Source organism: Panthera pardus, unplaced genomic scaffold, assembly GCF_024362965.1.
Source record: "Panthera pardus isolate Hobbes unplaced genomic scaffold, ASM2436296v1 HiC_scaffold_16, whole genome shotgun sequence".
NCBI classification, from domain to species: domain Eukaryota; kingdom Metazoa; phylum Chordata; class Mammalia; order Carnivora; family Felidae; genus Panthera; species Panthera pardus.
The window spans coordinates 8,708,168-8,724,610 of NW_026526721.1; the positions used below are offsets into that span (position 1 = coordinate 8,708,168).

Consider the following 16,443-nt stretch of genomic DNA (forward strand, 5'->3'; position numbering starts at 1 on the left):
TTATCCAGCCGGATGATTTGGAGGTAGCTGTCTCCAGACCTGTAGGTCCCAAAGGTCCCCCAGGGACACCATGGGCCACCAGGAAGCGTGTCGGGGCCAAAGCAAGGGCAGGAGCAGTACTCATCGCCTTGAGTGTCTGTGGCTCGGCTGTTCCTCCATTTAGCACCCAGGGAGGCGCCAGTGGGGGACTTTCAAGGGTCCAGGAGCCTGGCTGTCAGCCCTGCCTATCTCCATCCACATCAGGCGCCCATTTCGGCCGTAAAGAGCCGGCTTGGCACAGTTGTGTTCGTGGGAGGGGAAGTCGCCTAAAGTACCAGCCCACGCTTGTCTGCTCAGGAAGAGTCATGAGGGGGCTAAAATGCTCTCTTCCCTGCAGTTTTGCCAAAATCACACTCCTAAAAAAATAATAATAAAACAAAACCCAAGAAACCAGGGACCCGGCAGTCATTCTATGAAAGGAGTGAGAGCCTAAATCCAGGAGTGAGTTCAAATCCTTGAACACACAGGAGGACCTTGTTCAAGGTGGGGCTTGGGTACAGCAAAGGTGTCAAGTTCAGGGACAGAACTGGGTGCAGGTGACTTAACAGTAGCCACAGTGGGTCCACAGTAATATATGATCCCAGGGAGACTTATGTCCTGTTGTGTGTCTAATGGTCCTAAAAGAATTTGCAACTGAACTTGGCCTTCTGAGATTTTAAAGAGACCAAACATTCATCATCATTTGCAACAGGCTTTATAGAAATACGGGGGAAATGTGAGAGATCCCCATCCCAGATGGTGGGAGCACGCAAGACGGCCCTGATGTTTGTGGGCACCAGGAGCGTAAGTTCATATTCCCGGTCTGGACGCGTCTCCTGTCCCTCCTGGGCAAGATGGGGGGCATCTCCCACCTTTCCCCCACCCCCGCACCCCTCAGCTGGTCTCTCAGATCTGATCTTCAGCTGTGCCTGGGGCAGGGCTCCCTTCGTGGTATTCCCACCGCAGCCCAGCACCTGGCCCTCGGTGCCGAGTTCAGAAATAGTTTGGACCTTCCCGAACCACCAATTGTTCAAATAAAAACAAAACAGGAGACAAATGAACAGTTTGAGAGAGAGACAGAGAGAGAGAGACAGGGCTTGCGGCTTGTGAGAGCGGGCTGATGAGGGGCAGGGGAGAGGAGAGAGCAAGGAAACAAATACGTCGGACTTACGTGAGGACATAATTGACACTCACGATGCAGTGCGGCCGGGACGAGCGGCTGTTGTGCACGACGGTGGCGTAACTCTGCACCCACACCCAGCCGCCCAGCTTGGACAGCAGCCGATAGTACTTGGTGGTGACCTGGCCCTTCACCAGCACTGCAAGCACAAGGTGACATGAATCCCGAGGGACAATTAGCAGGCTCTGCTTGGGGGGCTCTGCCCCCACCGATGACCTCAGCCCCAGTTCTGGACCTTTCTGGGGCCAAGGACACCTTTGGGAACCCGACAAAGAGATGGGCTTTCTCTACAGGAAGGTGCATGCTTGTGTGCGCACACGCACACACGCAAGATTTTTTGCCTATAATTTCAAGAGGTCCAAGGCGCGTTCTCTCCCCTCCCCTGTTGAGAACTCAAATTTAATAGTCACTGATTTCACTGGGAGAAACAATTAGTCCCCATAAAACATTTGCATCTGGCAGAGTGATAAAATTGGTTTGGCTTTTCAGTTTCCAAAATGCCACGATGATGTGATAATCCCTCAAACCCTTAATCCCCACACCCTCAATAGGTGGCGGCGGGGGCAGGGAGTGATGCAGTTGTTTAAACAAAATAATAAGTACATTCAACCAAGCTTCAAATTGTTGTTAGTATTTACCACTCTCCAGAACATGTGTGTGTTCACCTTGAGACTGTTTGCTACTCTGTTGCCATGTATATTTTCTTCCCATCAGCCCCACTTTTCATCAGGCCTATTAATTTCCTACGTTGCTCATGTAGGAAGGACCTCTGCTTGGCTATTTAGTTTCTGAAAACTGGGCCTCTGGGCCCATCTTCTACGCGTGGGTGCAAACTCCAGACTTCTGAGCCATACTCACTTCCAAAGCCTCTGTACTAATTTGCCTCAGGGCCTGGAGGGCACAGGCTGGAGAGAAAGGAAAGTGCCAGAAGCCCTGGGTGGGCAGGAGAGAAGAGAAAGGCCCAATTATCCTTCTCCAAGGAGGGGAAGGCCAGCACAAACCTAAAAGGCATCCCTTGATGCCCAGGTCATGGCTACAGGGCATTCCTGTTTCTCAAATCAGGGCTGGCCCCAGGGCCCTACTAACAGCCACCTGAGCAGGGGTTTGGGGAGGGGGCCAAATTCTGTGACTGCACTAGCTGGCACTGAAGGAACCCCCTGGAGGCTCACAGACACAGAAATTCAGCCCCCATCTTATGCCACTAGGCAGAGCCCCCGCGCCGTCTGCCCAAACCCTCCCGAGGCTCTCCATGGCCTTCTGTGACTTCTTTCCACATTAAGGGTGCCTCTTTATCATCCACTTTAACACCTGCAGCAAAATATTCTGGTGCGGAAGAAAAATTACTGCAAAAATGATAGTCGAGGAGTTGTCAGCCTTAATATGTAAAGAGTTCATACACATCAATAAAAACATTAAGACCTAGAAGTAATATGAAGAAAGGACTGGAACAAACAATTCACCAAAGATTAAATATAAATGATGATCAAATGTTCAATGTATTTGCTTAACTCAGAGCTAGATACCATCCATTAAATCAGCAGACAGTAAAAAAGAAACAAATATTGCCTGGTTCCATTTATGTGAAATGTCCAGAATAGGCACATCCGTAAAAACCGAAAGCAGATTAGTGGTTGACAGGAGCTGGGGGATGAGGGGAGCCGGGAGTGACCGCTGATGGGTACCAGGGTTCTTCTGGGGATGAAGAAAATGTTCTGGGACTCAGTAGAGGTAATAGTTGCATGACATTATAAATATACTAAAAACCTCTGGAAACTGTTAAGATGGTCAGTTTTATATTATATGAATTGTATCTCAAGGGAAATAAAATGACAACAATGATGTCAGCTGATCTATGGGGAGAGGCATTGTCACGTGCTGATAGAAGCATGGACTCGTGTCGTCCTGGAAAGCGGTCTGACAGTTCACATCCACTGACACAGTGACTTCACTTCCACTCATTGCTCCTATTACAAGCGGTCCTGCTTATAATTCAGGGGGAAGAGGAAGGGGACGCTTAATTGCCCATGAATTAGGGAAGATGAAATAAACTTTGGAATACTATGCCGCTACTGAAATAATGATTAATAAGAATTTGAGATATTATGGAGAACGTGTATGATATAATGTTAAATGAAAAAAAAGACAGGATTCGATATCACAGAAATACAGAGATAATAACAGACTACTATGAACAATCATAGTATGCTAACTAACTAGAATTTAAATAAAAATTTGGAAATAATTGTAGCACACTTTAAGAAAAACAATTATATGCCAACAAATTGAGCAACTTACAAGAAAACAGATACGTTGCCAGAAATATACAACCTACGAAGACTGAGTGATGGAGAAATAGAAAATCTGAACAGACTAATAACTGGTAAGGAGTCATCAAAAACCTCACAATAAACAGAAGTCCGGGACCAGATGGCTTCCTTCACCGGTGAATTCCACCACACATTTAAATAAGAATTAATACCAATCCTTTTCAAACTCTTTGGAAAATTAGAGGAGGAAAGAACACTTCCAAACACATGTATGAGGTCAGCATGACCTGGATACCCAAACCAGACAAGGACACTGCAAGAAAAGGAAAATTACAGGTTAATATCTCTGATGAGCGTACATGTAGACATCCTTAACAAAATATTAACAGATCGAATTTAACAATACATTAAAGGGATCATACGGCGTGATCAAATGGGATCTATTCCTGGGATGCAACGATGGTTCGACATCTGCAAATCAATAGGATACACCACATGAACAAAGTGAACAATAAAAATGGATAAAGAAAAATCATTTGACAACATTCAATAGCCACCTATGATAAAAACTCTCAACAAAGTGCATATAGAAGGGAGGTACTTCAACATAATAAAGGCCATCCATGACAAGTCCACAGCCAACATACTCAACAGGAGAAAGCTGAAAGCTTTTCCTCTGAGGTCAGGAACAAGTCAAGGATGCCCACGTTTGCCACTTTTATGTGACACAGAATCAGAAGTCCTAGCCAGAACACTTAAGCAAGAAAAAGAAATAAAAGACAACCACATTGGAAAGGAAGAGGTAAAACTGTCATTATTTTCAGGTGGCATATTATAGATAGAAAACCCTAAAGACTCCATCAAAAGACTCTTAGAATAAGAGAATTCTGTAAGGGTCAAGAATACAAGATAAGTACACAAGAATCTGTTGAGTTTCTACACATTCGTAATGAACTATCAGAAAGAGAAATTAGGAAAACGATCCCATTTACAATTGCATCAAAAATAATGAAATAGCTAAGAATAAATTTAACCAAGGAGGTGAAAGACCAAGACACTAAAAACTATGAGACGTCAATGAAAGAAACTGAAGGAGACACATATTAATGCAAAGATAGACACTCCATGTTCATGGAGGGAAAGAATTAATATAAAGTGTCCATACTACCCAGAGGCATCTACAGATTTAATGCAATACCTATCAACATTCCAGTATCATCCTTCACAGAGATAGACCAAACGATCCTAAAAATCTGTATGGAACCACAAAATAATCCTTAAAAGATCGAAAGCAAAAATAACAAGTGGCATTACATCAAACTAAAAAGCTTCTGCACAGCAAAGGAAACCACCAACAACATGAAAAGACAACCTACCGAATGGGAGACAGTATTTGCAAATTACGTACCTGATAAGGGGTTAACATCCAACATATACGAAGAACACATACAACTCAGTAGCAATAAACAAACAAACAAACAAATAAATAAAATAGTCCAACTAAAAAATGGGCAGAAGGTCTGAATCGACATTTTCCCAAAGAAGACATAACATACAGATGGCCAACGGGTACATGAGAAAGTTCACAGCATCACTTATCATCAGGGAAATGCGGATCAAAATCACATGAGGTTTCACCTCACACCTGTCAGAATAACTATTATCAAGAAGACAAGAAATAACAGGTGTTGGCAAGGATGTGGGGAAAAGGGAACCCATGTGTACTATGACTAGGAAGGTACATTGGTGCAGCCACCATGGAAACAGTGAGGAGGTTCCTCAAAAAATTTAAAACAGAACTACCATATGCTCCAGAAATACCACTTCTGGGTATTTCTCCGAAGGAAACAAAAACACTAACTCGGAAAGACCCCTGCGCCCCCATGTTCACTGCAGCATTATTTACAATAGCCAAGAAATGGAACCACTCAAAGTGTCCACCCATGGATGAATGGATAAAGAAATCGTGGTATACATACGTACACACACTCACAAAGGAATATTGTCTGGCCATAAAAAAGAAGGAAATCTTGCCATCTGCTACAACACGGGTGGACCTCGAGGGTATTATGCTAAGTAAAGTAAGTCAGACGAAGACAAATGCCCTGGCACCTCACTTACATGTGCAATCTAATAAAAAAAAATCATAGATACAGAGAACTGATTGGTGGTTGCCAAAGGTGACGGAGGGCAGGTGGGAGAAACGGGTGAAGGAGATGGTCAAGAGGTACAAACTTCCAGCATCGGAGACTTCAGTTAATAACACCGTGTTGTATATTGAAAGTTGCTAAAGGAATGAGCTCTTCAAAGCTCTCAAGACAAGAAAAAAATATATATAACTATATATTGTAACTAGACTTATTGTGCTGATCATGCAGGAACGTGTACAAATATCAAATCACTACGCTGTACATCTGAAACTAATATAGTGTTGTATGTCAGTTATAACTCATTAAAAAAAGAGACAAGATTCAGAAGAGCATAGAGTACAGGTAAGAAAAAGTACATGCACACTCACATATACACCCCAACTGCGATCTCGGACGCGTTACAAAGCCCCGGTGACTCGGTTTCCCTGTTTGGAACAAGAGCGTAATCACACTCCCTACCTCTCATGGTCACAGTGAGGATTAGATCACCTATGGGAAGCTTTAGACTAGTGGTGGCAGTCACACAGCAAAGACTCAATACATATTAACTCTCATTATCTGGTCAAATTACAGGTTAATTTTCATTTTCTTCTATTCCACTTTTCTTGATTTTCTACATTTCCAACAATAAGGAGGTATCAGCTTTATAATAAAAGTGAAAAAATTATTGGGGCACCTGGGTGGCTCAGACAGTTGACCGTCCAACTTCTCAGGTCATGATCTTGTGGTTTGTGGGTTCGAGTCCCGCATCAGGCTCTGCACAGAGCCTGGAGCCTGCTTCGGATTCTGTGTCTCCCTCTCTCTCTGCCCCTCCCCTACTCATGCTGTTTGTCTCTCTCTCAAAAATAAATAAAAACATCTAAAAAAAAAATTTTTTTTTAAATGAAAAAATTATTTTTTCCACAGGCAGGTAGTTTGTGTGGGGTCAGGGAGTGGAAATACAACACGGATCAGGCCCCCCACCCCTTCGGTGGGTGACCGCCATCCCCCCCTCCACCCCTGGGACGCGGGGCGGGGCTCCCGGGAACAGTGCAGACACAGGCTCTCTTCTTCCCGGGTTTAGCACGTGCACCTCCGTGGACGCACGGGGCAGGGGCCAGAGTCCGTGCTGGAGAGCACAGACAGAGATAATAGGAAAGAGCTATCCTTACAATGTTCCTCCTCTTGGGGTTTGCTTTTTTAACAGCAAAATCCATGGTTTCGGGTGCCCGCTCATGTCCGAACCCCTCATTTCACACCCCCTACAGCTGTGGGAAGTAGGCACCACCAGGAAGTGGGGCCAGCAGATCTTGAGGGCATAGCCGGGGCCCCCAGCCCGGTGTTCTGACTCCCTTGTCTCAGAGTGATCCCTCTGGGAGGAAGGGGCACGAGTCTCCAGAAGGTTCTCTGTGGCTCAATGTGCAAGGAGAGGTACAAGGAAGGTTAGCGGAGAGTCGGCCAATTTGCTTTTGGCCCCGAAAGACATGCTTTAGGACCCACCTGGGGCCCCATACGTGGACTTCCCCAGAGGTCATTCCTTCAACAGAAGGACTTGCTCAGCCCCTCCACTCTGAAATCTGTCCCTAAGCGGTACCCGTCACGCCCCTGGCAGCAAGATGGTGTAGTTTTCCTTTTCCCTCTCTTGGATTTCATACTTTCCTTATTTCTTACAACATTCCTAAAACCTACCCGTAATCATCTAAGCTGGATACAATAAAGCCAGTTTATCCCAAATATTTTATATTCGGATGCCAAGGGCAGCAGTTGTAGAGATTTTATTTCTGACGCTCCCTGACTCTGCTCTGAGGCGGCTTAGATACAGAGACCAAACAAACACGGGCATAGAATTGTTTTTTGCTTCTCTATGACCCGTGGTGATAGTCTACATTATCAATCCAAGCTGAAATCCTAGACGCTTAGTCACAACATGCCTTGCTTCGGTCTAGCTCCCCCTCCAATCTGTTGCTCTTAATTAGCTGCCTGAAATGATCCCGTGGAGGGTGGGGGGAGGAGGAGAGCGGGGGGGGGGGGGGGGGGGGCTATAAAGTAAGGCTCTGCTTGGCGGTGGGGGACCAGGCAGGCTGGAGAAGGCCCGTAAGCTGTAAGCTCCGGGAACAGAGGCCCTGCTCCTAGGCTCCTGTGGGGCCACAGCATCTCCAGCATCGGGGCCTCAGGTGGTTCTGAGATCAGGGTGCCCCATGCTGAGAGGGAAGCCAGCGGTCACGGTTTGCCCAGGCCGCTTTGGGGTGGAAATTCTAGTTCCGTGAATCTGCTACGCAGAAAAGTAGGTGGCCTGCCTGGTTCCTCTGGGAGGCAAGGGAACCTTGGCCTGGAGCATAATTTCTATTTCCGTTTTGAATTGTAAGAGCTGATGATGTCAGATGCCAAAAATCCCTATGGTGATTGAATGGGGTTCCCCCAAACGATGTGTTCCACGTCCTGGCCCCTGAGACCGGTGAATGTGACCGTATTTGGGAAAAGGGATCTCTGCAGGTGTAATTAAGTCAAGGATCTCAAGATAGACGAGATCGTCCTGGAACAGGGTGGGCCTTGCCTCCAACGATCCCCCCATAAGAGACCAAAGAGGAGACACACACTCACAGGAGGGAAAGTGGAGGCACAGACTGGTGAGCTGGGACTGCAAGCCAAGGACTCCAGCAGAAGCTGGCAGAGGCAGGAAGGATCCTCCTGCAGAGCTTTCTGAGGAAGCTCGGCCCTGCTGACCCCTTCACTTCGGACTTCCGGTCTCCAGAACCCTGGGAGAGTACATTTCCGCTGTTTTAAGCCCCCCAGTTTGTAGTATTTCGTTAGAGCAGCGCCAGGAGACAAAACCGCCCTCCACAGAAACACTGGTGAGGTTGATCCCCTCCTCCTGCTATGTCCCCTCTGCCAGCTCAGACCTGCAGTCGGTGACACTGATGGAAAGCCGTGCGCTCCTCTAGGGAGTCTGCACGTCTGGCTGGCAGAACGACACGGAACGCACCGGGAAGAGAGAAGCACTTTAAGGAAGAACGCCCACAAGGGCCACCTTGTGGGATGTGTCCAAAGGGACCTTGACCACAGATGATGGGCAGAGCTTGACCCGTCTGGCAACACCGAGAAGGTCCAGCCCACACCTCTATGTCCACAACTGCTTCCGGGTCAGGACAACGTGGAGATCACGCGGTGCTTTCTCCCATGATTTACCGCTCCCCTGCTCCTGGCTCCCCCTCAAGGTGTAGGCTTCCCCACACCTCCACCTGCAAGCCAACACCTCTGCCTCCAGACCCTGCTTGCAAGAGAGCATCTAAAGGGATCTGAGCATGAATTAAACGCGATCACCCGTTTCCAGTCCAGAGGCAAGGCCAGCAGCAGAGGCTGGCGCCCCCCCTGACATGTAATCGTCACAGTGGATTGGAGACTTGCAAGTTTGTCTCCCGTTTCGAGACCTTTGTGCCCTGTTCCACAGCGATGCTACAGAGTGGTTGCACACCAGTGTCCCATGGACCGCGTAAGCTCACGGGTGGGTTCTTTTGGTGGCTCAGTGCTGTTTTACTGGGAATGCCTCTGGATGGTCACGTGTTAGCCATTCCCTACTGCCCTACAGATGCCCATTCACACATTCATGCTACATGCCTGGCCCCATAAGCATTTGAGTTTGTGACTCTTATGTGCCACTTCATTTGTTTTAAGTTTATTTATTTTGAGAGACAGAGGCAGAGGGAACGAACGGGGGAGTTGCAGAGAAAGAGAGAGAGAGAGAGAGAGAGAGAGAATCCCAAGCAGGCTCTGCACTGTCAGCACAGAGCCTGATGCAGGGCTCGAACTCACGAACCGTGAGATCATGACCTGAGCCGGACCCAAGAGTCGGACGCTTAACTGACTGAGCCACCCAGGTGCCCTTAAAATTTTTTTTAAGTTTATTTACTTATTTTGAGGGAGAAAGCCACAGAGAATGAATGGGGGGAGGGGCAGAGAGAGAGGGAGAGACAGAATCCCAAGCAGGCTCTGCACCGTCAGTGTGGAGCCAGACGTGGGGCTCGAACCCACGAACCTCGAGATCGCGACCTGAGCTGAGATCAAAAACCGGATGCGTAACCAACCGAGCCACCCAGGTGCCCCCTGTGCTGCCAGGTGTCCTGGAATTTTGTTATGACAGTTATTGCTTGAACTCTGTAGACCACATATTCAGGCTTAGAAGCCTTTGCGTGAGATTGAAAGCGTTAGGACAGTTGGACTTGGCCTGCACTCTCTGTGATCTGGACTTGACCCACTCTGTCCGGGGGCCCCAGGCGGGGAGCTGGGTGCAATTCTCCACCATCTTGGACATCATGGTTCTTCCAAACTGCTGTGTCTTCCAGAAATCTGCCTGGTGTCCCTCAACAGATCTTCAAGTTCAGCGATATCAATCCCTTCCCAACTGTGCATCACCCCCTCCCCACCCCCAGGACCTGCAGGTCAAGAGAATACAGACCTCTATTGGCTCCCCTCCATGCAAGAAAAAGTCACCCAAACACCTGACAAAGACAGGAGGGAGACAGCAAGGGCAGACCCTAGCTCAGGGCCCCCGTTTCCCTGAGGCCACGTGACTGTCATGCCTGCACCAGGGCCCACACTTAGCTGAGCTGTGGGGGCCTTCCCTCGGCCACCACAGGACAGTGGGCAGGGCACAGGGTTGGAGGGGGGCTCAAATACGCTCCCTAGAGGATCCGTGTTCATTTTCTCTACAGAAGCTTCCGGGGAAAGCCCTGGCACGGTCTGACTCGCATGGCTCGTCTGGGAAGGGCCAGGCCCACAGTGACACGAGGTGTCCGGGCCATGCCAGCCCCTGTCTTGCTGACCCCTTGGAAGCCCATGCTCCCCAAAGACTGCCCTGCGCAGCCCTGCTTCTCCTCAGGAAGCTGACTTTCTGGAAGGTGTTGAATTCTCTTTCTTCAGGGGCTATGCTTTCTTTGGACCCTGTGGGTCCCTGCACTGGGTTAAGATAACATTTTGAACAATGTGTGAAAACCATTTGGCTGACTGTGGTCATCCAGAGCCACCACTGCCTGATGTCCAACTCTGCTGCTGGCAGAGCCCTTCGCCCCATCTCCAGAGAGTCCTGGGGTTTGGACGCCGGTGTGGAGAAAATCTGGCCTTGGAGAATCGGACAGTGACCTCCCTGGGTATTGTAGATGTTTCTTGCGCTCAGTGACCTCATCAACTGCGAAGGAAGATGCGTCTGTATGTCTCCCTGTAAGAGGGGGCCAGCCGCCCGCCCCCCGACCCGTGGTCTTGGAATCCTGAGGGTCACCGTGGCCCCTGGCCCCTCCAGCCATGTGCAGCTGTGGGGGATGGGGAGGAAGTGGGAGAGGCCACCCTGCATGCCTGTGCTCCTGGGACAGCCACTAGGCCAGCTCCAGCGGTGACTGAATTGAAGGACTTGAGCCCCCAGCTTGGCAGAGGCCACCGTGCGGATCTGGGATCCAGGTTGGGATCCCAGGCGGGAGGGCGGGAGGGCGGGAGGCTTGGGCTAGGTTCCTGAGCCCTGCGTTACTGAAGCACCCGGAGACAGGACCGAAAAGCCACATTTCCAAATGAGCATCCTGCCTTCACAGACCTCCCACCTGCCCTCCCCAAGCCAGCCTGCCCAGCTGGGCCCACTACCTGGGTAAGGACACAGAGCTATTAAAGAAAGTCCCTGTCATGGGCTGACCTGTGTTCCACCCAGATTCGTATGTTGAAGCCCCGACCCTCAGGACCTCAGAATGTCCCTGCATTTGGAGATGGGGTCTTTAAAGAGGTAATTAAAGGAAAATGGAGTAAGACGGGGACCCTAATCCAATATGGCTGGTGTCCCTGTCATAGAAAGAGATGAGAAGGCAGACACACACAGAGGGCCTCACGCATGTGAGGACACAGGAAGGAGATGCCCACCTACAGAGGCAGAAGCCTCAGGAGAAACCGGTCCTGCTGATAACCTGACTTCAGATTTCAGCCTCCAGAGCTGTTAGGAAACAAGTTTCTGTTGTTCAGGCCCCTCAGCCTGTGTTATTTTGTTACAGTGGCCTGAGCAGATCAATATAGACCCCATAAGAATGTGAACAGCATGAGGTGAAAGCATTGTCCAGAAATAAGAACCTAGGACCCTTGGGTTGGGCTGGGAGGAGCTGGACACACCCTCCTGGAAGAGATGTGGCAGCAGCTGACATCATGGCGGTAGTGAAAACAGAACTGGAAAGGGGGGCGGTGCTTAGCTCCTCCCCCCTCCCCCCGCTGCCCATGGGGCAGGAGTTTGGGGATAGAGGACACTCCAATGGAGCAACAGGGACCCTGAGCAGTGAGGGCAACAGGGTCCCCCCCAGAGGGGCGCCTGCTGGCTCAATTGGTGTAGAGTGCAACTCTTGATCTCAGGGTGGTGAGTTCAAGTCCTACACTGGGTGTGGAGATGACTTAAAAATAAAATCTTAAAAAAAAAGCCCCCCACCCCACAAGAGAAAGGTGACTAAGGTGTGCAAAGCAAGGACAAGATGACCAAGTAGGCTGGGCTGGGGGGTGAGGAGCACCTTATGGAGGGATGGCTGGATGGAGAACTCTTCACAAAGCCTGGAGACCAATGAGGGGAGGAGGCTGAGGAGACATGGTAAAGAGGCGGACCTTCGCTCTGGTTGATGTCTCCTCACGTCCCTCCCCTCACCATGGAGTGCACCCAGGAACTTCTGACGGCCCCATCTCCCTCCTGAGGCCTTTCTTTGGCAGAGCTCACTCTAACAGATGAGGGGGGACGGGGAGATTAACACCCCTAAGAGCAGCCTTCAGTTCACGACAGGCAGGAGCAGGAGTCTAAATACCTCAGCTCACTCCCCTTGACTGAGTCCCAGTCAGACAAGCCCGTCTTGTGGCTCCTTCCCTTCCATGGCTTATTTCTCTCTCTCCCCAACCTGTGTTTCAGTCACTGTCCGAACAAACTACTGTACTTGAACCCCAGGCTCGAGGTCGGCTTCTGGATTTGGCCCCTCTGGCCCCAGTTCTGTGCCTGGAAAGGAGATGAAACCCCAGGGACCACACAACAGAGAGATTTCAAAACTTCCCCAGCTCCGTACCAATAAAGACTCTGCTTCCAAAAATCATGCTCTGTTTTGTTGAATATCGCCCCTTTCTTCATCTGAAAGACCCAGCTTTGGAGGGGAAAGTCATGTCCAGGTTAATGTCATGGCTTCCCTGAGAGGGACACCCAAGTGAGGTTCTAATCCTGGAGCCAAGATGTGAGCTCTAGAAGACTAATTCCCACCCCCATCTGTGGGCAAGGGCCTCCACTACCTCTCCCTGTCAGCTCTCCTCTAGTTTACATCTGGAAAAGTTGACAGAAGTGAGTCAGGGACAGATGCGAGGTTCATGGTGGATCCCAAGGCCACCCCCCCCCCCCCCATCACCTCCAGCCTGGCTGGGATATGCTCTCTGCCTCCTGCCCCTGGGGTGGTTTCTCCACCATAGTTAAGGTCACCGCACTATAGCAATCGTTGTCAATATTGCTATTTTTTATTTTCTTTGATTTACTAATTCGAGCCCATTTGAAAAAACAAAAAACAAAACCACGTGCTTCCTCTGGTTTCTAAATGCTTCTGCCTTTTCTGTGTGTCTCCGGGAAGCCTGTGTATGCCTTCCCTTTCAGGGTTCTCTTGGATAATTGAAATGTCTGGAAATGCTAAATTCCAGTGAGCTGAGGCAAATTTATCATGCAAGTTGCAGTGGACCTCTCAGATAAACTCCCTCTGCAGGCCGGGTGAGCTCGGGGAAGATCAGGGCTCCTGATGAAGCGAAGACGGGCCGTGCCTCCAAGGCTCAGAGCCATCACGTGGTGGGAACCGCTCAAGGCCTGAGAGCCGAACAAACCCGGGCTCTGGTCCTGTCTGACTCAGCTGCTGCCCGCCCACAGGTCTCCACCCGTGAGGCTCACCGCTCATCTGGGAAATGGACACAGGGCCAGCCCCGTGCCCCGAACTGGATACGTGAGGGGCACCTGGGTGGCTCAGTCCATTAAGTGTCCGACTTCTTGACTTTGGCTCAGGTCACGATCTCTCGGTTCGTGGGTTCGAGCCACACATAGGGCTCTGTGCTGACGGTATGGAGCCTGCTTGGGATTCTCTCTCCCCCCCCCCCTTTCTGCCCCTCTCCTGCTTGCTCTCTATCTCTCAAAATAAATACAAAATAAAGTTTAAAAAAAATGGATACGTGAAAAGCTTCCGTTCTGTGTCGGGGACACAGGAGCCCTGTGCTGGTCATCGCTGTGGCCTTCGTTACACTTCCCAAACACAAGCTGTATTTATTTCTCCCAGGTGGTGGCAGGGCGGAAATCCCTGCTCCCCTGTTAGCCAGGTAGTTCGAGAGAGAGGAAATGGGATTTAAAACGAAGACTTTCAATTCCATAAGTTTTCATTCTCTGTGCTTAGAGGCCTAATCCCTCCCAATGGAGCCCCACTTGGAAGAGGATCCCTTCCTGCAGGTAATTTGGGGGCTTGCCTCCAGCTCCCTTGCTGGATATCGGGGCTCCTGCCATGCTCCTGCCTCCACGGAAAGGGGCGGGGGACCCCCGGGGCTGGAGTTTTCGGAGCAATCGCCTGCCCTCTCCACCGAGAGGGCCCTGCAGAGCTGGCTGCTCCGGCCATCTGCACCCCATTAGCAAGCACCCCTGGGTCCAGGCATGGAGGGCTGGACATGAGGTATCCCGCCCCGTGCCAGTTATTTGCTGCCTTGATTCGGATTCTAGAAGAAAAGCGTCACTTCTTTGAACGTGTCAGTGACTAGAGCCCCACCCCCCTCCCCGTCCAGATGTTCACCAAACCTTCTGCACTGGCCAATCGAATAGTGACTGTTCATTCTTTCCATGCTGACTTCTCCCATCCTGGGAACCTGTGGTCTCCCCTGAGCCTCCCAGCCGGGTGGCGGACAGTGGTCAGGGGCCGGGTCCTGGCTGCTTTGGCTCCAGACTCTCCAGTCTCTCGCTGTGTGACCTCAGGCAAGTGGCTTAACCTCTCTGAACCTCAGCATCCTCAGTAGGGATAGGAGGATCACGAACAGGAGAGTCTCCTTCACCGGGTTAGTAACATCTTTAATCACCTAAGCCAGTGCCCCACAGGAGCAAGGGCTCTGCACGCGTTGGTGCTTCTGCTGTTGCGCTTTGTGTGAACGTGTCGGGATGTCCTAGAGAAATCTAGGTTCCCAATCTACCGTCTCGAGTCAGCAACTTGTGCACCATCCCACACCTGCCAGAGTTTCACTGGAAGGTAAGCCTGGATGCTTGAGAACTGACCAGTAGCTGCGCTAAACGGAGGGGTGGATGGGGTCAGTCTGAGGTTTAGAATTCACGTGTGCGCAGCGGAGGACCATTGTACCAAACAAGGGTGGCCTTCCCGCCCCGCTTCTGGCCACCCCCTCCCTGGCCGGCCCCGGCCCCCCGGCCCCGCGCCGTGAGCGAGGTACTCACGGAGGTGGTGCGCGTAGCGGAGGTGGAACACGTCACAGCCGTGCACGTGATGGTAGAGGGTCTTCTCGATCAGGTCCTGCGGCTCATACCCGGTCAGCTCGGTCACCCTGGGGGAGGACAGTGGCTCCGTGTGTTACCCTGTTCTGTAGGTTGCCTTCCATTTAAACTAATATTGGTTTTGCCGACTAATCAAGTGCTAAAAGGCTCAGGGTGGGGGGTGATGTTGGTTTTGGAAACCGAGAATGATCTTTTTTTACAAGGAGAAAGGCTTTGAACGCCAGCCCAGTGCAGGATGTAGCACTATTCATGGGCAGGAACGTTCTTCTGAAACTGCTGGCGAGAAGAACGTTTGGGGTGGCTTCAAATGTTTTCCTTTTTCAGGGTGAAGCTTGTCTGGGGGCGCTTAAGAGTGAACTCTGATGGGAGAAAGAACTACTTTCCAGTGGCTTCTGGGTGACAGTCCAGTGGGGACCTTTTTAAAAATTATTATCGTGGGGGCGCCTGGGTGGCTCAGTCGGTGGAGCGTCCGACTTCGGCTCAGGTCACGATCTCAGGGTTCGTGAGTTCGAGCCCCACGTTGGGCTCTGTGCTGACAGCTGGGAGCCTGGAGCCTGCTTCCGATTCTGTGTCTCCCTCTCTCTCTGACCCTCCCCCACTCACACTCTGTCTCTCTGTCTCTCTGTCTCTCTCTCTCTCTCTCAAAAATCAGGGCACCTGGGTGGCTCAGTCAGTTTTGAGCCCCGACTTCGGCTCAGGTCATGATCCCATGGTTTGTGAGTTCGAGCCCCACGTCGGGCTCTGGGCTGACAGTGGGGAGCCTGGAGCCTGCTTCCGATTCTGTGTCTCCCTCTCTCTCTGTCCCTCCCCCACTCACACTTTGTCTCTCTGTCTCTCTCAAAAATAAACATTTAAATTTTTTAAAAAATTATTATTGTGGAAAAACATGCATTACACAACCTTTGCCACTTTGACCATTTTTATGTCTACACGTAGTGGCAAGGACTACAACCACCATGTTCTTCAGAACGCGCCACCCCCCCCCCCCCCGCCCGCAACAGGTAACCTCCCTCTCCCTCTGTCTCTAGGAATCTGTCGATTCTAGATATCTCGGATGAGTGGAACCACCCGGTAGATGTCTCTTTGTGTCTGGCTTCTCTCACTTGGCATCCTGTTTTCAAGGGTCACCCACGTTGTGCTGTGGGACAGAACGCCGTTCGTTTCTATGGCTCGATTATGTTCTATTTTATGTAGATACCACGTTTTGTTTGTCTGTCCATCCGCTGAGGGACGCTTGGGCTGCTCCCACGTCCTGGCTATTGTGTGTGTGAGCCTTTTTATTTCCCATTGGCCCCTGCTACCTGGCACAATGGTCTCACGAGGTTTTGGTCGGGCGGGAGCATCTGCAGA

The 16,443-nt window shown here is 50.4% G+C and overlaps 1 protein-coding gene across 1 annotated transcript in view; it reads right to left on the reverse strand.

Annotated features, from left to right (window-relative positions):
- The window catches only part of SIM2 (SIM bHLH transcription factor 2), a 55,085-nt gene that overhangs the window by 7,157 nt on the left and 31,485 nt on the right, over positions 1-16,443 (reverse strand). The window contains exons 7-8 of the mRNA XM_053903087.1: positions 15,037-15,143; positions 1,190-1,337 (exon numbers count right to left, since the gene is read on the reverse strand). Coding sequence (XP_053759062.1) covers positions 1,190-1,337; positions 15,037-15,143 — 255 coding nt within the window. The remainder of the gene's footprint in view (positions 1-1,189; positions 1,338-15,036; positions 15,144-16,443) is intronic.